The 27,663-nt window shown below is 40.3% G+C and overlaps 1 protein-coding gene across 3 annotated transcripts in view; it reads right to left on the bottom strand.

Moving 5' to 3' along the window:
• GREB1L (GREB1 like retinoic acid receptor coactivator) overlaps nt 1-27,663 on the bottom strand; it is a 63,759-nt gene that overhangs the window by 11,493 nt on the left and 24,603 nt on the right. For all 3 annotated transcript variants that reach the window (XM_075705364.1, XM_009489190.2, XM_075705365.1), the window contains 12 exons: nt 23,182-23,508; nt 22,187-22,315; nt 21,460-21,594; nt 18,122-18,319; nt 16,024-16,204; nt 14,563-14,755; nt 13,115-13,248; nt 10,622-10,961; nt 6,323-6,438; nt 5,726-5,970; nt 4,152-4,714; nt 3,557-3,659 (listed from right to left, as the gene is read on the bottom strand). In XM_075705364.1, the coding sequence (XP_075561479.1) occupies nt 3,557-3,659; nt 4,152-4,714; nt 5,726-5,970; nt 6,323-6,438; nt 10,622-10,961; nt 13,115-13,248; nt 14,563-14,755; nt 16,024-16,204; nt 18,122-18,319; nt 21,460-21,594; nt 22,187-22,315; nt 23,182-23,508 (2,664 nt within the window). The remainder of the gene's footprint in view (nt 1-3,556; nt 3,660-4,151; nt 4,715-5,725; nt 5,971-6,322; nt 6,439-10,621; nt 10,962-13,114; nt 13,249-14,562; nt 14,756-16,023; nt 16,205-18,121; nt 18,320-21,459; nt 21,595-22,186; nt 22,316-23,181; nt 23,509-27,663) is intronic.

Below are 27,663 nucleotides of genomic sequence, written 5' to 3'. Positions count from 1 at the left end.
CAGAGGAAAGTCTGAGGTAGAAAATCAAGTGTAAGTAACGGGAACATTAGAAAGCACTGGCCAAAGAACCTTAGACTGCAGCTTGAACATGAGTCGATTCAGTTTCAAATGAGATGGAAGCACACACAAAAGTAGTTGTGTAACTGAGGTTATTGATTTCAGAAAAGCAAACTGGGATGAAACGGAGGCTGGGTCTACAGAGAAGCACATGCTCACCCTACCCAGACTGACCCAATAGGGTGTGAGCCAGCAGCAGTTCAGAGGCCATTAACACCACGGGCACCATGTCATGCTCAAATTAACATACACTGCTGGTCGGGTGAGGTGTATTAGTTTGTCCATACAGACAAATCCTGTGAGAGCTGGCCTGAGAAAACCAGGGACTTGCCTATGAATGAGACTTGGACTTCTTGGAATCACAGTTGCCAGACAACCAGTAACCAGCATACCAAGCAAAATAAAAACACCAGGAGGAAGGGGCTTCAGAGTGACTGCATCAAAAAGGACACTAAGAATGAACAAAGGCCATGAGAAATGGAAAAAGCTCAACAGCAAATTAAGTTTTGTCTTAAATGTCAACTAGTGTGAGATAAAATAAGCTTTGCCAAATGTCAAGTGGAGGCAGACCTCAGAAAAGTGCATGTAAACAAGTAACTATTTTCTTTGCTATATCACCTCAACTACATAATTTTTTTTAAATTTTTTTAATTTTCTTTTTACTTTGACGATTATGTTGAGAAGAGAAGCTTGATACACGCTCAAAACAGAGAGAAAGAATAATCTCCATGCCAGTTTTCTGAAAGAACAGGTTTGTGAAATCAGGCAGGAGCCTGATTTCAATGCAAGCATAGTGCATATATTATCACCATTTAAGAGGAGATACAGTAATCTACGAAGCTCTGGGTCCATTACTTTGACTTTGGTAATATTCAAAACTTGGGGAGGGTGAAGGAAATAATTAAAGATGGTGAAGCAAATGAAAAATGTAATAAAACGCAATGTGGGTTGACCAAAGAAATCCTGTGTTACTTTCATTATACAGCTATGAGATACCTATTTCTCTAAACAAAGGAAATGAAATGCATCTTATCCTTCTGGACTTAAGTATTTGATATTATACTATATGACAAACTATTAATCTAGTTGAAGAAAATGGAGACAGTGAATGGTCTGTAAATTGAACATGCTGATTAAACAGAAGATGGCAGCATGTAACATCGTAAGTATTAAGGCAGATGGAGATTACCAGTGAAATCAAAAGATCAGTAGAGGGGCATACTGTTTAATATTCTCACTAATGTCACCAACTCAAAAAAAGCATTGGCTTAAGATTCATGGTGGCACACTGTGTTGGTTTTGGCTGGGATAAGGTTAATTTTCTTCATAGTAGCTAATATGGGGCTATGCTTTGGATTTGTGCTGGAAACAGTGCTGATAACACAGGGATGTTTTTGTTCTTGCTGAGCAGTGCTTACGCAGAGTCAAGGCCTTTTCTGCTCCTCACCCCACCCCACCAGTGAGCAGGGTGGGGGTGCACAAGAAGTTGGGAGGGGACGCAGCTGGGACAGCTGACCCCAACTAAAGGAATATTCCATACCATATGACATCATGCTCAGCATATACAGCTGGGGCAAGAAGGAAGGGGGGGACATTCGGAGTGATGGCGTTTGTCTTCCCAAGTAACCGTTACGTGTGATGGAGCCCTGCTTTCCTGGAGATGGCTGAACGCCTGCCTGCCAACGGGAAGTAGTGAATGAATTCCTCGTTTTGCTTTGCTTTACCTATGAAACTGTCCTTATCTCAACCCATGAGTTTTCTCACTTTTACCCTTCTGACTCTCTCCCCCACCCCACCGTGGGGGAGTGAGCGAGCGGCTGTGCGGCGCTTGGCTGCCGGCTGGGTTAAACCACAACACACACTCTAAGAGTCATTGTCAATATGGAGAAGGAATTGAAGATCACCCAGAAAGAATTCAATGCCTTTGAAAACTGTAACAATAGAAACTGGATGATATTTAACAGAAGAAATATGAGTCATAAGTACAATCAAGGACTAATAACAAACATTTCTGCAGCAGGTTGGGAGCACCTCAGTTGGAAATGACTGCAGAGGAACCCATGAGTACAAGCTATGTATCAGTGCCAGTGAAATGGGCGAAAGGAAAAGACAAGTGCAATCACAGGTTTCATCAATCACGGGGCTTTCAGTGGGGGCAGGGGAATACATGAGCTGTTGTACAGTGGGTTAGTTAAACATCCTGCAGAATACCACATTCAGTTCTGGTCACCCATGTACCAGAGGGATAAACTGAAAATAGATGTGCAGGCAAGAGCTACTAAACCAATAGGGAGAACAAAGTGCCTGTCATTTGTGAGGTTCCTGTAAGAAGATCCAGGCTACCTAGATGAATGTTGATAGAGGGTAAGATTGCTGCCTGACTACACCATAGAAGTAAACATCAAAGAAGAGGAAAAAGTATTTTAATTTAAATTAATATTTTCTTTGGTCCCAAAGGGAATGCTTGTAATTGGGACAGAAACATCTTTGGGTTGGAGAATGAAATAATATTTTCAATCATCAGAACACTAGGGCTCTGGAAAAGCATTCCTATAGAAGTAGTGGGAGCAAGAAAGCCACAACCAAAAACCCCAAACAAACCCAAACTGCTCTTCTGATGGAGTTCCATGCATTCCTGGAAGGGGTGTGACACGTTGCTGTGATCACAACAGGCCAGACGGCATGATGCAGAACTTCTCTTACATTTTGGTATTTCATCCTAGTTTCTGGGGCACTTTAGTTCAAATAATGAGAGAATAACAGCCCCCAAAGCTCCAAATCAAAGGAAAATACATCTTTTTTTCCACTTAATAGCAGTTTCTGAGCAGAAATATAGATTAATCTTTTCAAAGGTTTGACAACAACTACATTTTCAGGATGCCAGTCTAATGATCGTGAGATTTATGCACCACGGAGTTATCCTCACTATGAGACCACAGAGTTATGTAAAGAACAGCCTGAAGAGGACTAATTTTTAAAAGGGTTTGTGCGTCTCAAGGCAAAGTCCTGCCACAGCAATTAATGGATCTGTGAGATCTGACAAATGAGCACAAACCCAAAGAGGCTCCCTGCACTTTTTCCTCAGCATAAGATCTGTAAACTGCAGACAGACGACAGTCTTAGTGAAAATTGGTATCTAATTTATAAATAAGCATAAATAATAGTGATGTTTCGGCCAGAAATGAAGTGTTCTTAAATGTCTTGTCTGCCTAAAAGCAGCCAGGACTTAAAAACTAGCAAGGAGAGACAACATGGGCAGATGTTGGCCATTCACAGTTTTGTGTTCATTTTCATTTTAGTGCTATCCAAATATATCAATCCAAAATACATTTTTAGTAGTTCTCAGCTAAGCCCAACGTAAAATTTACATTTTTATTCATCTATATTTAAATATATGCAGACACCTGCAGTAAGTCTAGCTACACACTAATCGACTGCTGAATAATACCTAACAGAGGCTCTTTATAATGCATATTAAGAATGACTACTAAATACTTACTGGCATTAATCTCTTCTTCATCATACACATCTACTTCCAGCAACCGGATCAGCATGCGGAAGAGAATCCTTAGGAACTGCAAGTATGAGCCAGTCTTTCCCACCTGAGCCAGAGATGGAAAAAAGTCCAAATCCCACCTCAGACTAATATGAAGGAAGGATACATTTCAGATAAATGCCTTTGGGCTTACCCCATTCTAGCTCTGCCTGAAACATAACAAGATGTAATATTCCCCATTATGCTGAATAGTGTTACAAAACTGATGTGAGCCAAAGCTGGCCCGGCAGCCTGCATCACTTTTGTATGCAGGCAGATCAGCAGCGGTAACTGCTTCTCTACTGATACACTCATGGCAATTTTATGCCCTGTGGCATCCACACATATTTCATTTAGGCTAAGACATGACATACAGCATCACCCTTCCTCTCCTTACCACTTCCAGCATGGACTGAACCTTAAAATTTGACTGGTTTTTGACCTCGAAACACATCACTGCATGCAACCTTGCAGGGGGTCTTTACAGTACGATCTGCAGTCCTCATCATCGGTCCTCTCATCCTGCTAATAAGGCAAGAGGAAGGAACTGTTCTCTTACTTGCGGTGGTCCCGTCAATAGCAGCCGCCTGGGGTGAAAACTCCTCGAGCCAGACGTCTCACCCTGATTGCTGAAGTCCGCGTGGTGCTGTCGGGCTGTCGTCCACTGCCTGTAGTAGAGAGACTGCTCTTCACTGTTCATGTCCTTGTGAAGCAGAGGCCTCAGAGAGCTCAGCCAAGACACGTCAGCGTGAGGCAGGAGGGAAGAGGAAGAAGGCAAATTCCCACTTTTCTGCGAGCTCAGGAGACAGTAGGCAGCTTTCGACAGGATGACGATGCGTGGCAGTGCAGCACGGAGGACCTTGCTGTCTTTGGCCGAATGGGCAGGCCACTGTAACGTCTGGGAGACCGAAGACAGCGATGACAATTTCGAAGTGGTGCTGCTCGCCATCTGGTTACCTAGGGAGTCGCATTCTTGTTTCAGGATCTCTCCGGCTGTGAAACTGGGGTAAGTTCCCTCATCAACTGAGCTGTGAGCCACAGTCTGGAAGTTAAGCGACGGTGCTTGCTTCTGAGACTTGTCTGCAGCACTGGAGGAGCTCACGCCGTTGTCTGCCAGGGAACCTGGGGAAACAAAGAGCAGGCAATGAACATATACTGGCAGACATAAGAAAATCATGAACTCATTTGATTTATGGGACAATCCTAACGTACAAATACTTCTGTTCAATGAGTGCTGCTGTAGCTTAGGTCAGTGTTTCACCATTTAAAAAGAAATCACTGACAACCATCTGTCCCTCTTGCTAGAGAGGCAACAGCCCTTCTGCTAGGGTTCAGAGTCCAAACACAAGTGTCCCAATCCCAATCTCTGTATGTTACCTATCATTTCCCATCTGGGATTTGAAATTTGATGGTACAACCTTCTGAAATTCAAGTATAACACACCACTGTATACACAGATCAATTTGACCTTCCTTTCTCTGGAGAACAGAGCATCCATTTCACTGCAACTTTAATGTGAACTAGGCTATGCTCCCTCCTCCATACCAGTCAGGTTTAGTTAGTGTATGGGAAGATCTGGTGTATGGCAAAGGTCCAGTTCAGCTGTCTTAATACCTCAAACTCATAGGGAAACAAAGCAAAGGACCCAGAAGTGCCTGAGAAATGCAAGGAAGGGAAGGTTTGGTGGGAGATGAGGCTCCATTGATGCCTGAAGAGGTAGGGCAAGGCCCAGCCATTCTGTTGGTCTTGGCAAGGAGCCAAATACACATCCTCACCCATACCTACCCTGGCAGTTACAGAGCATTTTTCTATTCCTAAAATTTTATACTATCCATTTCTACTCTGATTTTTAAGATCTTTTCAGGATCCACCAGACAAAACTAGCAACAAATGAGAAATGTAAGTTCACAAATAAAAATCACAAGGGACCCTTATCAACACCGTCCCCTTTTAGCTGTACACAGGAAAATTGCTCACTGTGGAAAGAATCTGCTACTAACATTTCATTGCCTAGTGTGCAGCAGGATACAGCTAAGCAACCCACATTTGACTAAACATCTCAATGTTTGCATTCAAGTTCCAACAATGTAGGAATGAAGACTTGTTTTTCAGAGCAACAGCAGAATAACTGACCTGAGGTTCCAGTGACAGCGCTGCTATTACTCTGGGGTCGGTCCAAATCTATCAACAGCTCATCAGAGTCATTCTCGCTAACATTAGCTCTCTCGTGCTCCTTCTCACTAAGGTCAAGAGCTACAATAGGCCCTCGAATTGCCTCCTTCGAAACATAGCAGCATGCCAGGCCTACTTCTTGCTCTAATGCAGTCCGAGTTAAGTAGCTTGAGTCAATTAGTCGAAGGTCACAGTATTTCAACGACCTAGAAAACCCAACCCAAGAAAAAAGAAAGTTTTGTTTTCTCTTTGACGAATACTTCCTATCTTTAATCGCTTATTAAATGTTCATGAACAATTTTATTAGCCAGTAAATATAAAATTACTTTAAAATATTCAGCACATAAGTTATGCTCCTTGGTACTTTGCACAGACATTCATTGACCCATACATTGCAGTAGCTTTACTTTTCACAGACAGCACTTTCCAAAATTTTAAATATAGTCTAAAATACACTTTTTGTGAAAAAATACCCAGATGGTATCAAAACACTTATCCACCCCCCAACTTATCTAAACATGTTAGAGAACAACCATATTGCAAGAGTAATAACAGCACCTGGGGAAAGTTTCTCCTAGAGGGTCCTTGCCAGTTAGAATAACAATGCAAGGTAGACCTTCCAAATCCTGATAGGTGCGAGGGATCCAGTCATCCTGCTCATTTCCCCTCCAAGCCTGTGAACAGAAAAACTGCCAGTCACATTTAAATGACACCTAAACCTTCACTTGTTCTTTTTCAGTTCCTGCTTTTTCTTTGTATACAGAGTTCACTTACCCACAGCCAACAGGAAGGAGACCTTAGGTACAGGCATGCATTTTTTCTGATGGCGAAGTGTTAGCTAAGCATTAAAATGCACAGAGAAAGGATGCATAGCACATGTTATTCAGTACTGGAAACATACACCTGGTATGGTAATAGTGTGGTCCCGTCATATGGTAATAGTGTGGTCCCGTCATAAAAAAAATGCAGTTGATGCCTTCGATTTCAAGCTGGCACAGATAAAAGTTCTTTGAAATTAATGTAAAGCTAAAGCAAGACCTTCAAGTGGAGTATGAAAATGATTCATGACCCTCAAATATTTGCTTAATTTTTCTATATAATGAAATATTATATGAAAGAAAAAAAATTTCCCTTTCACTGGAGGTAATTCCACAAGAAAGGACTCCTTACCTACAGTCTACCAAGGCCCAAGACCACAAAATTCTACCATTTTCCCTTAATGCTGGAAAGGCTAGTAGCATCAGTCCCATGCCCTTCCACCCTTCAGTCTCTTAGTTCAGCAGGGCTTACTGAACCTGACTGAGCCCATTTGTGTTCTCTGTGTTGGATGCAGCCTCCTAAAAACATTGCTCTATCTTGACCAACAATATCTTTCTTACTGTGTTGCACAGTGTCCAGGCTTCCAGGTGATACAGACAGTATTTGATCAAGACAGGCATGGGCACCCTACAGCAACTGTTAAAGTAAAGGAAGTAAAGCTGAAAGACTCAGAGACTCTCACTTAGAAAGGAAACAAGCCGTTCTATCTCTAGAAACACTGAAATTGTATTATAAAGCTGAAATGCAAAAATGCATTTATTTAATATCCAGCCATTCCGGTCAATACTTTATGGGTACCACCAGGAAAACTGGCAACGCAGCCTCTTAGATCACTGACCAGGCAAGACAGGAGATCAGCAGAGAAGCTCCTTCCACATAACCCAGAGACTTCATACTTCCATGCTGATCAGACATTAAGGTCTCTCCAGACAAGGAAATTAAGCGCTAATGGTTACTGAATCATCAAGTATTTGAGCTACAGCATACCACCCTGCTGCAAAAAGTTTTTCCTTCTTTCTTATTAGTAATAGACAAAATCAGAACTGGAGAAGAGTCTTACCTAGCCAAGGCACAGAATCTGCTTTGCTGAGTCATGACAGGAAGCCCAACCACTCAAACTGCCCATTAAAAATAATTTATATACATATATATTACTCTTCTCAGCGCAGATGTGCAAGATGATGAGACACAGCTCTTTTGACAGAGCAACAAAACTTACGCAAGCTTTGTAGAAACCACACCTTGCAAGAACCCTATCTTGAATTCCCTCTTGGTTCTTCTAGTCTCAACCTGTACCCTTGACCTGTTCTCTCCTTACCTTTTCTCTTCCCCAGAAAGGCCATGTTCTATGAGTAATCTTCGCAGGCAGATGAAGGGCATTGAAAAGGAGGACTCACTAGCAGATCAGTGACTCAGCATGCCATTTGACCTTTTGAAAATTTCCACTGAAAAAACCTATGATTATTTTTTTCTTAGCTTAGGAAGAGAACAATTTGGAGTAATATCCCCCTTTTCTGCTATGGCTCTATTCTCTTTCCCAAGTCCTGATTTCTTTCCCCTGCTAATTTCAGTATCCTCTGTATAACATGTTCACAGAAAAAAATTACTTCTCCAACTACTGAACAACATACTGGCTCAGTAAAGCAGCCTTGGCAGCAGAGAGATATTTTCTGGCTCGGCAAGGTTAGTCTGGCTGTATGTTATCCTGCCTCTTCAGTGATGGAAATTTCTGTGAAAGTGCATGGCTAGAAAATGAAATACGGGAGAACAGATAAAAAGGTGATTTTCTTTCTGCTAGCTTAAGGACTTAAAAAGAAGTCTGAGTGCCTGGGACTTTGAGCTGCAAACTTGCATACAGAAGATGTATTTCTTGACCGTCTTACTCAGGCGGGTCAGAGAGCTACAGCCCTCTGGGTTCCTCACTTCTGAATGCCTCCCAAGTGGTTTGATTCTTGATACACTTAAAGGGTATGCCATGAGAGCATGCCTGGTCAACAAAATAATTATTTACATTATCTTCCATCTCTTCTTTCATTCTGTACATCTGGGTGTACCATGCCCCTTGAAGCTTGGCTCCCTGATGGAGAGGACTGACCTGTCTGGCTGGCCAGCGGGCTGGTCTGACAGAGAGGGGAACGGTCCAGCTACCAGCACTGCAGAGACAGCTGCCCACCTTCCCTGCCCTGCTGCAGCACCACGCACACTGCTAACACCCTCTTAGGGAGAGGCTAAGTTAAGTCAAACTTTTCAATTGGGGTCACTAACAGCTATAAAGTTTCCCTCCCTGCCCCTGAAAAAGGTCAGGATGAAGTCTCATCCTCCCTGCAACCAACAGCAGTTATTGGCAGGACCAGCATTTTGAGCCTCAGCCTCACCAGAAAGCACTCAGTAGCCTCATATTGCTCTCCCCCCCGGCAAAAAAAAGGGCCTGGCTGCTCGTAGTGGAAGCAGGCAACCATCAGTTCCCCACTTGTTCTAGTCCTCCAGCTTCACTACTCCATCTAACATCGGGGAAAAGCCACGCAGTGCAGAGACTAAATCAAAATTGTCTGCAATAAACTAGACTCAATGGTAGCATGGCTGATGGTAATCAGTGGCCCAAACGTATGCTCACACCATTTCAGATATCCCGTGTTATCCCAGGCACCAGACTAGCAGGTACGGCAGCTCAGCACAACACAGGCGACCGTCATCATTCTCGAGCGCCACTAGGATAACCCACCTAAAAAGACACTACAGGCTCATCTTTGGGCAACTGAATTCCCCTCCTCACTCTCTTCATATGCATGTTTCAGAATTGAGTGGGTTTTTTCTAGTCACCTGCGAGGAAAGAAACAAGTCCAGAATCCTACATCTTTGTTTACTCCAAAAAAAGCATCTTATGTTATGGCGGAGAGGAATAAGAATTTTTTTCATTCTCTGCCTGATCAAATTCCTCTATTCCAAGTCAATGGCAACATGGATATTCACCTGCAACAGCTTCACACTCAATCCTGATCTGCACTAAAGGCCTCACAGACTGCTCCAGCAATGTGTAAGGGCCGCAACCCTTTACGGCAGAGGGCCATAAAGAAGCCCTCACAGGACTCTCAGTCCAGAATGATTTATGTTTGGAATTTATGTTTGGAATTAATGCCTAGCCAAAAAAAACCAGCAGCACAGAGCTACTGTCTCACATGTAGTTTTCTCCTTCATGACTACTACTTTCCTCTCTTCCCTCTGCTGCTGCAGACAAGGTTTGAGAAGCAGAGGTAGTAGCTTCTTTAAAGGACATTTTTATCTGCTTTTGGTTGTGGGCGAGCTGTTTGAGAAAGGCTCACAAAATTCAATCCTTTTCTGTGTAGTTTTGAATACACTGTATAGCTCATAGTAGAAACAGAAAATTAACCTCTCTGTGAGACTTAGAGCAAGGATCAGGACAGATAACCAGTATTACTTTCAGGCTGGTATGTAAGGCAGGCAATCCGTTTCCCTTTGTCTAACGTAGTGAGGTTAATTCAGGAAGTGGGTTTTGCTAGTTGAACCATTCTCTTATAAATCCATGCAAAAATTTGGCTTGGTGCATATATGCTGTGCAGAAGAGGCTTTCAGCAGGCAGTGGTTTAAGAAAAGAAGTCTATGACAAACAGAATACCAGTTATCAGAAGAGCAGAAGATGGATGGACAGAGCAGACAACAGATACACTAGACGGACAGATAAGTAGGTAGAAAGGATTAGTTTGCCTAAGGAGATCTGAGCTCTGCTTTCTGACATTCAGAGACGAAACCCATCTGACTCATGCTGTTATGCAACTTTAACAAGAGAGATAACATCCAGTGTTTGACTTCATGGGCCAGTAACAATTCAATTTTCTTCCAAGTTTCTAAATCATTTATGCTCATCAAGAGTACAGTAAAATTCCATGGAGACAGACACAGAACATGCACTCTTTTCCTATAGAATAATTAACCTATAAACATGTGGGAATGAACACAAAATGTGTACAACAGCCAGATGACTACAACGGGCACACAAAGAAATATTTAGTTTCTGCTAACCTTCAACCGTGTCACAAAGTGTTTCGCGACAGTAAGCTCTGAAGCAGGATTCCCAAGGAGGATCTCAAAACGATACTGCAGACCTAACTTGTCTCTTACTTCTTGTAACCTCTCCTTGGCCAGCATGGCTAGCTGCACAGACGGCACCCTAATGACGAGCATGTGGCCACAGCCATTCTTATCCTTTCCTGGGGAAGTGATAAGGTCATCCATTATGCTGAGCGTTTCAGGTGTGCTGTGATCTCTTAGTGAGGCCATGGTCGTGAGAGCCATCAGAGCTTGGGAATACTGCTGAATGAGAAGGTAGCAGCGAATCACCATGCTGTGCAGCCGGGGGTACCTTTGAGGAGAAACAGTTCCGCGTTAGCACATGCAAAATCAAAGCAATGCCTGAAAATTAGCCAAAATCCAGGGCCATGTGGTAAAGAAGTGCCCATTTTTTTCTGTAGCCTTTGATTTTCATGGACAATGATTTTGCATAAAATCTAACTGTGTTTTAAGTAAATGAATATAACGTGGTCCAAGTGCAGAAGATAAAGAACCAAGTCCTGCGCACAAGTAACAGGAATTATAAACTTCCATTATCTTCATTTGGGCCAAAGTTTCAGCTAAAGATCTTTAAGTTCATGGAGATACAGATCATCTCAGATCCATAGCATAGGCTAGTAATTGCTTTGCTGTCCACAAGCTTTTTTCTCCTACAAACTCAGAGGACCATCTGCACTTCAGATGGCTTGTGGAGGAAGTACTTCATAATTTCATACATCTCACCCTCTCTCCAGAAAGTTAAGACTTACCAATGGGGATTGCTGGCTCTGAGCCATTTTGCTTTTTAACTTACAAAGCCAATATTTGTTTCTCTCTCATTACAGCTATATGCGGTGGCAACAGATAGGAACTCACAAAGTAAAATGCTAAGAAAAAAGATTAAAACCCACTCAAGCAAAAAAGCACTCCATTTCTAGATATTTCCCATGAGTTCACTCACCACCATAATACAGAAAAAAAACCTACGCTATTATGCCTTGAATGCTAGTCTTGTGCCATAGAAGTCCAAATGACTAAAACAACTAAAAGTTCAAAATTTCTCTGGTCTCTTTCTTGAGTAATTGAACAGACTATATGGGATCTATTTGAATAAAGTTTTGTGTCTGTCTTTAACCGGTAGGTAGGGTAGCTCGCTCTCTATACCATAAGCCAGTCATTAAACCAATACATTTTTAAAACACTTTTTACCCCTCCTCCCATAAAAGTACGCACTGCATTTTTGCTACTAAAACAAATGAACCCTTTCTTATAATACCAAAATGTTTGCAATGTTTTCAGACTACTAAGCTTGTATGGCTCACCCACCCAGACAGAATAACCCAGTTTCTTGAAAAGAGAGGCTGAATCAATAAATTGTGACACAAAAGCATATCCTGGCTCCAAGGTACAGGTTCACCTCCCATCAATTTCTAGTCTTAGCCTAACCCCATATCAGGGCAGTATTTACACATGTATTAATCCTCCTTCATCCTTTTCCCCATCCACATTTTAAGAACAGAAAGAGAGCAACCATGACCACTATCTCTTCCTTTGGACTTCGCCAGAAAGACTACGAGAAGCTTAAAGAACTCACCTATTAGGATTAACTAACCTTATTATTATTTATCACATTCATTACTTACATATTTGCAGGTAATAATAAATACTAATTATTAATCATGTAATTAATTATTCATTAATGTTGCTAATTTAACATATTTGATATTGCATTTTACTTAATAAATATAGATACATTTACAATTATTAACTATATTGACCTAAACAAAATAGGCAAAACAGTACTGAAGACAGAAAAATCCTGTTCTAGTAAACATTAAAATATGACGAGAACTATAGCTTGAACTGTTGTAAGGGATCTGTCTTGCACGCAGAATAGATTTCCACATCACTGGAAACCACAGTATTGCCTTCATTCCTGTAATGCGCACATTTAATTAGATCTTGGATATATGCTACGAAAGTAGCTTGTTCTGGCAGCTGCAGGGTACTAACAAACCACTTTCAGGCTCTAAGCTGCTGGAACCGAAACCATAGCCAGCTAATGAAATTCTAAAAATGACGTTTTTGAAATAATGTCACTCACCTGGGCCACCACTGAAAAATTTGTTGGCAGTTTCAGCAGAGACACTACAAGTGGTGAGGTATGAAACCTCTGGTACCTTCTTAGCTTAGTGAGGGCTAAGCCAGAAGAAGAGAGCAATACAGCTGAGCCTGGGCTGCTGCTGAATGGGCCTAATCTCTTCTATAAACAAATGAAGGATATCCCCTCCTTCTTCAACAGCACTAAATTTGCTACAAACATAAAAAATGCACATACTTCACAGATTCCAAGATCAATATCAAAGGTCATCATGTCTTCATCCCCCTGTGATGGGGCTTACAAATACATCTGTACCCTTAAGATCCCAATTAAGCAGAACCCCAAGCTCCCATATTACTATTTACCTTTCTAAAAGTGTGTTGACCATTTTTTCAAAGGTTTCATCACATCTCAGAAGGGGACTTGTGACTCCCCATTGGAGGGATTTGCTGTATTCATTCAAACCAAAGTACAGCTTGTCTTCACTTGCTGCATCATCCTGTTCCACACAGAGACAGCAAAACATAAGGAAAACTGGAACCAATTTTGATTTATTTTGTCATTTAAAAAATAAGTGTATTTTCCAAAGCAAAGTGTCCTTTCTTTTCACTCATTCTCCCTCACTGATGCTATTTGTTTGTTTCAAAGAATACAATAAAATGTATTTGGTTTTTACTTATTATTTGTCTACAGCTAGGAAAGACAGGTGTAGGTCCTTACAAATTTTTCAATGTATCTCCTACCTGTGATTGCAGGGGGTTTCTAGAATCCTGCTAATTATTTTTTGACTCCCTATCTCTGGCTTTATATCTACTGATCACTGTTAAGCAGAACCTGAAAACAGAAGGATTATTCATTTCCAAAATTCTTCTTGACTGTCAGATTCTACACATCTCTAATGGCAATCAGAAACTGATTGCTGGAATGTAAATCTGCAGACAGCAATCAGAAAGGCAGAATATCTCCCCTTTTTTTGTGGGTTATTTTTTTAATCATAAGACTGAAAGTTGTTGATTTGGGAAACTTTTGGGAAACAAAAAATTGTCTAGACCATTTTACAGAAGGTCACCACAATGGCTTATATTAACAATCAATCAAAAAGCAAACTTTGAATACTCATTCACTCCCTCATTGCCACTATTCTGTTTATTTGACTTTAACTATTTTTTACAGCTACCACTTTAAGACACTTTACAGAAATCAATGGTCCACTCAACACAGTAAAATCAAACCTGATATAAGTATACCAAACAAAGAATAGGAGAAAGGGCTATTCTTTAAGCAGGTTTTGCCCAAACATCCTCAGAATCAGCTGGCTGAAGTGTTGAAAAAAGCTAATGCTGCAGAATGTCCAACAGACCTTTCCCACCTCTTCTCCACACAATGATGGACTCTACTACACCATAACTCGTTAAGTTAGCACACAGCTTTTATTAGTACCAGAGAAGTAATGAACAGACTTGACAGGCTATATGACATATAACTTACAGTCAAAAGTCAGACTGCTGGAAAATGGAAGGCCAATTCCAGAGCTTTATGGCATGTCTACATAACTTTGTCTGACCACAGTGTAGAAAGTAATTTCTCATATTACATGACTGGACAAAGAAAAATGTGTAGTTCCTGGGCCTAAATGTCAATGCTGCCTCTACTATCAGCATACCAGGGCTGTGCACCCGGAGCCTGAGAAAACAAACCCCAACAGAGTTGGAGCTCCCTCCTAACATTTTTCTTTAATACACATCCGCTAGATTCTGTTCTGTGTGAAGTCCACATTAAAATTCACAGTTAAAATTAACAGTTAAACACTTACCACAGTGTCAAATTGTATCCAATGTACCTCATTGCTAGAGCTGATCCTGGACTGCTGCGTTTGCAAGGCATAAGGAAAAGAGCTGACCTGAAGAACAAGGAGGTTGAATGCTTCAAGGACCTCCCTGCAATTAATAACTCTATCAGCCAGACCATGACTAGGCTCACCATGTGACAGGGAACTTGAAATGGCACTGCAGAAATAAGAATGCAAAGAATTGCCTTACTGACATCCTGAGATTCAATGGGTTGCTCTCTTCCTGCAGAAAAATCTCCAATGACCATGGCACTAAGAATCACAGCTCAAAACACTCTTTGGAAGGGTGAAAGATGTCAAAACCATTTGAGTGTTTTCTGTGGGTAGACTCAGGCAAAGGGGAAAAAAAAAAACCAAACAGAGGACCAAAATCTGCTGACAGTGAGAAGGTGAATTAAGAGTGCCAATTTAAAAGAGCATCAGATGGAGGAAATCAAAAATAAGCGAAAGCTGATGAAATCCCTCTCACTGAGAAACTGTTCCATGAGCTGTGGGGTTAGGATATAGTAAAAATTTTACAAAATCCAGTAGATTTTCCAGCCTGAAACATTCTCCTAGAAGACTGGGGAACCTGATAGTCTCCTGATGTTCTGCTTTCCATCTCCTGGAATTACCTTCATCTCCAGAATATTCAGGAATTCCAAATTCAGTGTACAGCAAAGACAGTAACAAAAATGTGATGGGGGATAAGGTAGGAAGAAAGTTGCTTTTATCTATTTTCAGCTGTCCTTCAAGGAAAGTATTTTGTTTATTACAACTCTCATATACAAATTAATCCCACAGCCTTATGCACCATGTCTAAATCACATTAAGATTATTCTCCTCAGTTTACTCATGGAACAAGAGCAGAATAATTAGCTTTATTTAATTCTTTCTTTTTCCATAGTAAAGTTGTTATTCAGTGTGAAGAAATGTTTCTGCACGTGTGTATGTGTTGTTCTGTTTAGACCTAACGCTGACCAAATTCAACACAGCTGATTTTTAAATCCTTTTCTTACAGCAGCTAGAGCATTTTTCAGATGATGCAAAGAATTAAATGTCTGTAAGCCTGAGTGGATTGTCAGCATGGGAGAGATTTGGTTTTCAGTAGAGAAAAAGGAGGGTAATAGGAAAAAAGACAAGAAGAGCAAAGACAGTTGCAAAATTCAGCCCTTTTTCCTGGACTTCAGTACCATAGTACTTACCCCTACAAACAGTCTTGTTAGGGATCCAAAAATCTGAAACTAGTCTCGCCTATCTTCATCTGATTCAGAATTAGTTAACAAATATCATGGGCAAGCAAAAAAGATGATTTCTGATTTTGAGGCACAAAATGCCTTAGGCCTAGAGAAAGCATTGTGTGTCTAAGATGGTAAGTCTTTTGAAAAACCTCACTGGAAGATACTGGGAGAGGATGGTTCTCCTTTGGTAGATTGAAGCAGCTACCTTGTTAAATCCACGTGGGCATTGTCATGAACCAGCACAAACAGTGTATAAGGATTCTGCTTCACTCGTCTCATGAAAACTTCAAATTTTGTTTGAATCTCGTTGTCTAGCCGAACCACGTATTTCTCGGCTCTCTGATATGCCGTTCCATTGTCTTCTAGGCCCAAGTCCACAAGGACACCTGTCAGAAAGAAGAATACAACAAAAATCTTTTCCTTTGAGTGCATCCAAAAATGAAGTGTCAATGGTAGGTTGCCTCTTGTCCACCAATATCAGGACTTAGCTAAATCACTGATATGCCCTAGTAAGAAGAAGATTATGCGAATGCATTTCCTCTCACTATGGGGACCGAAATGTGCTTCTTGGCTTCTGGATCTCCTCCAAAAAGTGCCTGAAGAAACTTTCAAAGCCTTCTCACATTACCAAAAATAAAAAAATTAAAAAATCAGACCTCCACAAAAATTTCCAGAGCAGTTCGCAGTTGGTTCTGCTCCATGATCCTAGGCCAAACTTGCCCACATTTAGCTAATATATCAATCCTGCTTGAGTCAGAAAAAGTTACCCTGACCTTTCCTTTGCAAAAATCATATATTTATATAAAACTGACTCTTGCTACATATTATTTTTTTTCATGCCCTGCTTCAACATTAGTGTCAATACCACTACTCCCTAGCAGTCTTTGTAATGATAGATTGCCATCATGTTCATAAAACAGGCGTCATGTAATGTATATGGCTTTGAATACCATTTGAATTAAAGAAGCAGCAATAAGCCACTGTGAAATGTGGGTCAACTATGTATTTGCCAGGGTCTTAATGATTTTAAAAAAATATTTTAAAAAGTAAAAATCATTCATTTAAAAAAAAATAAAGTAAATGTGAAACCCTGTTAACAGATATCAGAAAACCTCTGGTTTAGTGTGTAGCAGCAAATTAAGTAAATACAATGTCTGAAGAAATAAGGAATGGAACAAAAAACCCCATATAGTTATGTTAGAAAGGAAAAGAAACCCATACTTCAAGTAATCTATTTTATTCTTTTCATTTTACTAGTAAAATAGTACAAAGCAGAGAAAAAAATCACAGAGGTGGACCACAATATTGAACACTGATAGGCCTCATAGGGCATATCTGCACAATCAAAAAGTGTGGGACTGTTTAGTTCAGAGTAGAAAATAAGAGGAAAAAAAAGCCAAGAGCTACCCAAAATCACTCATAGATGCTTTACACCAGAAACTCATATTCATGTTTTTCAAATGCAAATGCAAGGTATTATTAGATAAAACTGAGGGCAGGGGAAAAAAAAAAAAAAAAAAAAAATGTTCAGCTGATTAAAAAAATCCTAAATACACAACTATCTTAAGGGCTTCATTACTCCCAGATATCACAGATCAAGAGCTGAAAAGGACCAAACATCTATACAGATAGCCCTTAGTTCAATTAGACATTACTTTTCTCCATGGAGAAACTCTTAGGCTTTTCTGGATGCATGTCAGTCACTAACAGGGTGTGTAACAGGTCATTCTCAAGGGGGACATATTCCATAACCTGTCCACTAAAGCTTTCTTATTCCTTGTGAAGCATTTGGTACCAGCCATGGTCAGACACAGAACCCCTGACAACAAAACTCACCATCTGAATCATATGGCAATTATGTGTGCCAATGTGCATGTATTACTCAGGCATTTATCTACCTAATAAAGAGGGCTTCCTGCACACACATCTGTGCTAATACACATGACAGCATATGCACAAATATATACCTAGAACAAATGGCACTAACAGCTGTAGGGGATAAAAGATCTGAAGAGACGCATTTGCTCATCCACCTCCCTCTCTTGACAGTTGAATGCTTCTTCAGGTCATACATTTCTCAGACCTGCATGAATATGGCAATTTCTTTTGACACTTACATGGCACAGTTTGGGCCCAATTTATGAAAGGAAGGTATTTAGAATTCATCAATGATACCAACCAGTGGAGCTAATATTGGACATGGAAAATATATGCTGGAGCAACTTGTCCATTTACACCAGATACAATTTAATAACATCACACAGTTTGGTTTAACAGTCTCTTTCCCCTTTCCTCCCTTTTACCTGATTGTCGAATCCGTTGAAGGGTCTGCTGCACCAGGACTTCTGAACGGGGAACTATAACGATGAAGTCTACTTTGCTGAAGTGGCCCAGATCCAGGCTCTGATTGCCACTGTCTGCTATAGCACAAACCTGGGACAAGAGCTTTCTGGCAACTGTAAGCTGTGGCTGGTAAATTTGGAAGGTATCAACATCCAAATCTAGAGTGTGTTTGTTTGAAAAAGAAAACAAAACACAACAAGAAACATGTTTACTTTCCCACCCCCCCAGTAAACATGACCCTCCAAACAGCCTACCCTCTATCATCAGAAAAAAAATCACTCACCAGAATAAATCCCAACACTCTGTGGAGAGCTGGGTACAGATCACAAACGTCGACTTTCTTTTTTTGATCAAAATACAATTACATATCAGACCTCAAGTACAGCACCGCCCATTTTTAAATGCCTTAAGTGTTTTGAGGATTTTTCACAGTGCAACCCAAGGAAACCTCAATGCCAACGTAGTGAAATGCATTCTGTTAAATGAACAAACTCATACAAAATATGCATGCATATAGATATATAAAAGGGGTGTGTGTGTATATGTACATATATATATACACACATAGCTCTAATCTCCTCCTGAAACTTGCAGTTCTTCAGGAGCACCCCTCCATCACTCCTGCTGGGAGAACCAGCCATGGATAGAATCATAGAATCATAGAATCATTTAGGTTGGAAAAGACCTTTAAGATCATCCAGTCCAACCATTAACCTACACTACCAAGTCTACTCTAAGCCAATCAAGGGTAGATTAGACTAAACCATGTCCCAAAGTGCCACATCTACCCATTTTTTGAACACTTCCAGGGATGGGGACTCCACCACCTCTCTGGGCAGCCTGTTCCAATGCTTGACTACCCTTTCCGTAAAGAAATTTTTCCTAATTTCCAACTTAAACCTCCCCTGGCGCAGCTTAAGCCCATTTCCTCTCGTCCTATCGCTACTACTTGGGAGAAGAGCCCAACACCCACCTCACTACAACCTCCTTTCAGGTAGTTGTAGAGAGCAATAAGGTCTCCCCTCAGCCTCCTCTTCTCCAGGCTAAACAACCCCAGTTCCCTCAGCCGCTCCTCATAAGGCCTGTGCTCCAGACCCTTCACCAGCCTTGTTGCCCTTCTCTGAACACGCTCCAGCACCTCAATGTCTTTCTTGTATTGAGGGGCCCAAAACTGGACACAGTATTCCAGGTGCGGCCTCACCAGCGCACGAGGTTGCTGTGCTCAGGGCATGATGGGATGAGAGCCAGCACACCTATTAATCCGAGGAAACTGAGCCTGCGTTGATAATCCTGCTGAAAAGACTCTAACAGGAGAGCAGGTCAGCTGGGAGTTCATTTGTACATCATCTCCGCTGTGAAGTACTGAGCCCCACTCTAAGTCATGACTGAGATAGCCGTCTGTCTATATACTGACTGATAGTAATATACGTTGTAACAGGAAGAGGAGCAATACACCTAGGCAACAAACCTCAATTATTGGGGGGTGTCATTTATTTCCTTGGAGGATTCTTGATCTTTAACGGAATTTTAGTCTCAGATTTTTTTGAGCTTAATAAATGTCAGTATAACACTAGCTGCAGAGAACTGGGGGACTGGAGCTTTGCTCTTTGTAGACATGTACCAGAGCATTCATGTTTCCTTGAAGAAAAAGCATGTTCCTATATTTCAGTATTTCCAGTAGGTAAATTCTATCATCAGCAATCCATGTTTCACTAGCCCCTGAATATTTTCAACTTGCAGATTACCAAATTAAATCCTATAATGTCACTACAGTTTTTGTTTATGTCAGTTTTTCTACTACAAATTAAATTCTGTTTAATGGACTGCTTATTATAAAAATTACCTAGGGCAAGTTTCTTTAAAAAACAAAGAAAAAATAAAAAAAAAACTACTGCAAATTTAACACACAAGAACTATTGTTGTTTTTTTAAATTAATAAGTCACTTTAAAAATCTTGCCCTTTACATGAAAATTGGAAGGTGTTTGGGGCGAAAACCTGGTATATTAGTTTTATATAGACACACGTGTATTTGTGTGTGTGCCCCTACCTCCTGCTCAAACCTGCCTCAGCGTTCATTTCAGTAGATTACTTTGGGAGAAAGGTCTCTCTCACTGCCTAGGACACTTACCTCTCCTTTGTGTTTTTAAATTCAGGCAGATTCCCAGTAGCTTCAATCATTGTACATCCATATTTTAAAGACAAAACTAGCTCAGAATAATCATTTGAGAAAACACATGGGTTTAAAAAAGTGCTGCTGCATGTCATTACATAGTAAGAACAAAAAAAGAACAGAATCAAAAGATTGTTCTCCCTTCAAATTAATCCTGTGAGGAAGCTCAAAACTTGTCCTTCTGGGGGTGCCAGAACAAAGTACCTGGCAGTCTTCCTAATTGGATCTTTTGATCTGTGTGGAGACTATAAACCACCTTGCTTTCATTCAGGTCTAATAGTGAGCTGATTAATTTAAGCTAACTAATGTGAGGCAAGAGCGTATCTTTCTTTCACAAGGAAAAAGCTTTATTTGAGGTTGAATTTGCTTTGCTATTAGACCTAAAAGAATCTCAGTGTTCACAGCAGCTCAATGTATCTTTTACCATTACTGGAAAAGGAAAGTATGGTTAAAACTCTGAATAATAAAAGAATTCCAAAATGAGGAAATTATAATTAGCATTTTTAGACAGGCAATCCTAGCTCATCTTTTGCACCTAAGTATCTCATCACATTATACTGTATAAGACACATCTCAAATAAGTAAATTACAGGTTACACTTGCCTAGCACTTTCAGTCCAAGATCTTAAAACACTTTCCCTAAAAGTTTAAGCCTCAGGGTGCAAGTGTGTAGTACATATTATTACCATTTTACATGTGGAAAGAGAGGAATATCAAAAGTTAAGATACAGGAGGACACCTAGGGAGATCAGAATGAGAACACAGTTCCCCTCTGCTTTAAGCTCAAGATTACATTCCTTTCCTAGGTGCAAAAGGGTGAGACAAGTCCACGCTGCCAATGTTACAAAGGAACATCTTCGGTAGTCTGCTTAGTGCAGAACTGAAGATCACATATTTTAGCTTAGGAATTATAAAACATAGGGGAAAAAACATTGCTGAAGGTTACTACAGAGATTTTCTGTCTGAGAGACTGCTGTATTGCTACATTCAGCTGGCAGCATTAATATCTGAAGGTTGGCACACTGAGTGCAGCTGTGCCCTCAGACTCTTCTGAGGCACATGCATTTTGACATTTAACAAACTACTCATTTATTTCACTTCTTGCACGTAAAAAAAAAAAAAAATACCTGGTTCTTGTGTAGAAACCATGGCAATTGCCTCCTGAGATGACACACACTCGCTAACATCTCCATTAAAAGGAATAATGACACTTTCCCCTCGCTGCTGTAGCATTTTCTCCAGCAGCTTGTCCAAATCATCCCCTAGATAAGAATTAGCAACACCAAATTATCTGGAAGCCATTTCAGACAAATGATGTAGAACATTACATATCAGCTGTGTGGGAACACATGTGTGTCAAATCTGCGAAGGGGCAAGGGGCTCGAGATACAGGGAAGAGAGGGAGGGAGAATATTTTTCTCTTTTATTCACTGATTTGCCAGTTGAACTAATTCCAAAAAAAGAAACCACACCTGAATAATTTCAGCTTTGTGCCTTTACAGCTAGCAGTGACATCTGATGATTACAAAGAAACACACTCTATAAAACAACCTCTAAAACCTGTGCTAAAAGCACAAACAAGAAAAGACTCACGCACTTATGGGTGCCCTGCCATCACATTCAGCAGTATAAACAGTGTTAAAAATGTTTTGCCACAGGATGAGTAACTCGCACTGCACAGGTGAAGGAGATGAGTACTCCTTTACACACAGTGAATGGAGAGAAGGAAAGAATGCCTCTTGGTGGAGAGGGCAGAGCTGTATTTGCGTGCGCTTTAACTGCTGAGCAGGGGACACACTGACCCTAAAGAAATGACTGTCTTGGCTAGCAGTTCTGTTTCTTAGGATCACTCACCTAAAGATGTATTTTTGAAATGTGATGCCAGGAAACTAACTTTTCCTGTGATGAGCTCGTAACTGATCTCCTTTAAAAATTCACTGGTTGTAAGCATGCTTTCTGCAAGTGCCCTAGATTGATACTGACCTGGAGAAGAGGGGGAAAAAAGCAAGAGCAATCTTTAATACAGTGTACTAGCAACACAACCTTTTCATCCTAGAAGTGTGGGGCATGCTGATCTTCAGTCATGGATCTCCACTGCCTTTACCCAGTAGACTGGGAGAGCAGTCTCAAGTCTATTTTGCTAGTCATGGGAGAATTAGTTCTATCGGCTTAGCACATCCTTTGCAAACTGCGGCCTACGGTTTTGCACACTTGAGTGACAAATGATACGCAAAATAAGTATTTGTACCTTAGACAGAATGGAGGATTCTGGATAAACACGAAAAAGTAATTATGCCTAGTATGGAAAAAGTAAAAAATCGACATTACTGACTTATCTGCCTACAAAGGAAAGATGTCTAGTCAAAATTTGCTTCCATCCAGACACACTCACGCACACACAAACATCACAGCCAGTCACCAATGCGGAATTTGAAAATCAACATGGTAAAAAGGATAAAAAGCATGTCCTGCTTTACAGTGGTCTGCAGAAGACTGTGATCAATCCAATATTGCCACGTGAAATAGCACAGCTGTTACACAAAACAGAGAAAGACAAACCGACTATTTTGTCACTGGGTCACTTTAAGGTATTTTCTAAGGTAGCCACACAAACAATAAAGTCTCAGGCCTCTTAAGGAGTAGTAATGACTAGCATACAGCTATTTTTCTAGATCCTCACAGACATCAGTACTCCAAGTCTTGATGGAGGAATACTAAACTGTGACATTGCAGTGTAACAATACAAGAATAAAAAGAACAAAAAGGATTTAAAAGCTGGAATAATGACTCGAGAAAATTAATCTAGCAAAATTGCATTGGTGTTTGAAGCGTACTGCAAACATACTCACCTAGAACTACTACGCAGAATTCATTTCCTCTTATCTTTGATGCACAAATGGCAACTACATAATCTGGTAGCTTTTGCTGATGTTTCATCTCATTGAGGGACCTCAAGGTCTCTGAGATGCCTTCTGCCAGCGAATTCTGGGTAACAACCACATGCACGAGGTCCCGGGACACACTAGCGATTAACCTAGCAAGCCAAGGGAGTTGACCTGGTGACACAGAGATACACTGTGCGCTCATTTGCAAGGATCGCTCTCTCAGAGTGAACTCCTGCATAGCTTTCAACATGATTTGCTCAAATTCTTCCCTCAGGGGTATCTGGTCAGGACCTACATTGAAAACAAAAAAAACAGAAGAAGAGTATCTCATATAAAAATATTATTGAACCAGGAACAATCACATGTCTGTCTTTATCTGACAAGCTCCTTCACTATATTTTTTACATTTACAAAAGCCACTCACTACTCAGTGGATATCTACCCACATGGCTTATTCTTGGTTTTTCCTATTAGAAGCCACTCTCTCCCACCATCTCTCCCCGACCCTCTTTTTTTTAACAATGAAGTATTCCATCTCACTCCTAGCTTTTCTACCTTCAGCAACTGGTGGAACAAACAAAGGAGTGGGAAAATATGTGCCTTTTGCCCGGAGCAGGATTAGTCCTGTAGCCTCCATATGTTTTTACAGCAGAAAACCCAAATGCTTATCCTCACAGTCTAATCGCAGCCATGCAGTATGACAAAGCCTGTCAAATGGTCTTCATTTTGCTTTTTCTTAACATGCATACTAGTAAACTAAGCATGGATGTAAATAAACATGTTTAACCTCTTCTTTTACTTCAGTTAAATTAGATTAATTTAGCAAATCCTCACACTTATAACAAGGTATATGCAACTTTAGATCTACATTCCCCAGACTTTGCAAACTGTATTGCAGACTTGAATTGGAAAATAGAAATATAAGCTATCCTATCTTAACATCAGTCTCCAAACTCAGCTTCAGTTAACATCTTGCTCAGTAAGATTGGTCTCATTGTCAAAGATACTCAGGAGCAGATAAAAATATTCATGAACACAGAGTAAAAAGTAACCATAACTTAAATTGTCAAGATCTCATGTCAGTGCCAAAGGAGACAGCTTCATGCTTCAGCAGCTTGCTTTTCTATGACAAAAAGAGGGGGGCTTAAATACCAGAGGTATGTGAAAAGCTGGTTTTGGTTTTATGTTTTCTTTCAGGGACAAAGACAACAAGCAAAAAGGGCAGTGAAAAAAAGGAAACAGAAAGGTTGCGTGAGAAGCAGGGCAAAGAGTGGGTAAATAACCTATAGTACAGAATCAGTAAAGACTGCCGTCTGTTGTCATTTTGCCTTTCTGAGAAGTAACATATGGAGAGTGTCACCATCCAATTACCATAGGATAGTAGGACAACTACAGACTTGTAAATGCAAGGCTGTTTTCCTTTTTCACGCAAACTGAAAAGTTCTGATGAGTCTAATTTAATGCAGCATGGGCATAATTCTCTTTGTAGTTCTCTTTTTTGGAAATATATTTTCTTTTCCCTTCTAAGAAAGCATCATGCATTCTAGGTCTTTGAAGATCTCTAAACAGAAAAAATAGACATTTGTTGACAGAGAGATAAATCTTCTGCAGAAATACAGTCTATCTGCAACATATCAACCACAACAAAAAAAGATGTTATACACTAAAAGAAATAAAGCAAGCTTTTGCTGATTGAGGGAGGTTCCTTAAGAGACAGGCTCTAGACACAGGGGTCATCATGAATCCAAGAAAATGAAAATAGTTGTACAAATTGAAAGACTTCTGTATGAGAAGACACAGAATTTCATTCAGATTATTTATAAGAGAAAAACTTAAAAAAATAGGTATCAGAAAGGCACTGATAAGGAAACATTTTGAAATTAGTGAAGTGTTTAATACCACACTTGGCTCATGGCAGTCCTTCTCCACAGCTACACAGAAAAATAATGGAACTAAAATCAGATGAGATGGAAGACAAAATGGTAGATATCGATTTTGATTGTGAACAGTGTCATAAATACACATACAGGAAGCTGTCAAGGTTAAAAGGAAACATTTGGAAGCTTCTTTACAGAAATAAGTACGCAAAGGATCATCTTGACTTCAGAAACCAAAAGTGCAAAACAAGTAATACCATAAAATATTAATATCTGAAAAAGATCATACTAATGTAGTTATGCTTCCAAAAGCACCTACAGTTTAAGACAACATATTCAAATGTCATCCATTTCTGGGTAGACACACTTCACGGGGCATCCCCCAGAGAACCTCCAACCATCTAAGACCAGGAGAACTGCTGGAATAACCTCTTGCTTTGAGCATCTGACTGTCCCTTCCACTGAAGACAGAGGTTTGCTCCTGCCTTGAGTCTGGGTGTGCATTCAGATATTGAAGCTACAAAACAGTTCTGGGTGTCACGGCCACATAGTCAAAGCGATTCAAATGTACCACAACAAGAAAGAATGATTTTAGAATTCTAAACAGGTAGTTAACAGAAGGTCCAGAAATCTCCTCCAGCTGAAAAACCAAAACACAGACCTTAGCACTGCGTAGGATAAGATTGTGTTTGTAGAAACGGTAGTGCAGTAGTAAAAAGCAGACCATTACAAATGATAGAATGTAACCCATACTGCAAATATGGGCATTTTAAGGTATAAAAACAAAGCTTGAGAACACTTCACTATGAATGCTGCCACAGATAACAAATGTGAAATCTGAATAAGCACAGGAGACAGACTGTAAAACCCCACTGAAATCAAACACACCTCTTGATCTTTTTTTATTTATTCCTTTATCACAATCTGTGGAATTTATTTATAGCAATGCTATGACTCACAATCACAGCTTTAACTGTGTATAGTCTTCATAGTAGGTTTAAAATAAAAGCGTCAGAAATGCACTTATTTTGCTTTGATTTGTAACATCATTGTGAGATTGCTCAGCTGATTTCTGAAAACACAACAGCATTATCCTACAATTAATAATGCTGTCATAATCTTACAGGAAAACAGGGATTCTCAGACATGTCTTTTTTCAAGTAAGGAGCACTTCCATAAACAATATTCTTACGATCTCTGATCACAGCCATCTGCAAACATATTTTGTACAAGTAGTGAGATCTGAAAAAATTAGGCAAGACTCAGTATCTATTTAATTCTTTTGTCTTTTTTTTATCGTTGCCTTTATCTTACTCTTTTGCAATGTACTCTGGAAAAAAGAATAACTTTTTAGTCCTACTTTGTCAAGACAAAAAGAGGCTCACATGAATAAACTGTTAATTTATGTGTGTTATTTGTCTCCTCTCCTCGTCAAAAACTTTTGAAGCTGGCTGACCTCCAGTCATCTTTAATCTGCTTTGATTTTACAAAATGGGATAAAGGCTACAGTTCAGTGCAACTGTCACAATTCCAATAGTTTTAAGTTTGTAACAATATTCAAACCAGCAACATGTTTTGATCATGATGCTCTGCAGAATGTTTTTACTTTTCTCCTCATTAGACTCTTTCATCTTACAGTGCTGGCGGCCATCTCCACGTAAGGCCAAATGGAAAAATATTCAGCTTTGCACAGCTAAGAACAAAAGCCAAACTAAACACCTGCTAATGAGGGAACTGCTTTATGCTGAAGGCACGGTGCTCACTAGACACAGTTCAGCTCAGCTCAGCTCCAGAAGCTTTGCGTGAAGCCTCCTCTAGTCTGCAGCAAGTCTAGACTTGCTGCATCCATCTAAGGTTGGATTTGCTCATGGAGTGTGCTGCACTGACATGACAAGTTTCAATAAATAGTTTATTTTTAATTGGAAATGCTGTATCAGCTGGCTACGTTTCTCAGAAGTAAATTTGCAAGCTGTCTCTATCAATCCAGAACTGTGTGAAGCAGCTGGTTTTAACATGCAGACTCTACAAACTTTCCAGTGATGAAAACTTCAAATAACAACTACAAGCCCACTGAGAGAGGGGCAACAGAAAAACTTTCAGCCTGTAAAAAACAAAGAAACCCTCTGTCGTTCTAACCTGGCATCCAATGGATTACTGAGGCAAAGAATGATAAATTAAGTAAACAGGTCACTTAAAGAGTATTATAACACAGAAGATGGCCTCCTTCCTGTTGTGACAGTACTGCATCAATGGAGAAGAGCAAAGCATAAGAACCCATGGGTGAAACCTGCACAGAGCACATTTGCTCCCCAAATGATAGGGTTATCACCAGTTGTGCTTCTTTTGAAATGTTTGCACATTTCACACCATTACGTATTACAGACACCCTAGCAGAAACCCAGTACGGGAAAAGCAGTGTGCTCTTCACAAAAGTCATGTCATACTCCTCTCTGATAAGCAGCATCTTTTCAAATACAGAAGTTAAGACCGGACTGCTGTGAGAAGTCGCCCAACACTATCCTGCATCATTCTTTATCATCTAAAACCTTACTGTTAACACTGCTGCTTT

Source organism: Pelecanus crispus, chromosome 2 (assembly GCF_030463565.1).
Source record: "Pelecanus crispus isolate bPelCri1 chromosome 2, bPelCri1.pri, whole genome shotgun sequence".
NCBI classification, from domain to species: Eukaryota; Metazoa; Chordata; class Aves; order Pelecaniformes; family Pelecanidae; genus Pelecanus; species Pelecanus crispus.
This window is presented reverse-complemented; position numbering and strand designations above follow the sequence as displayed.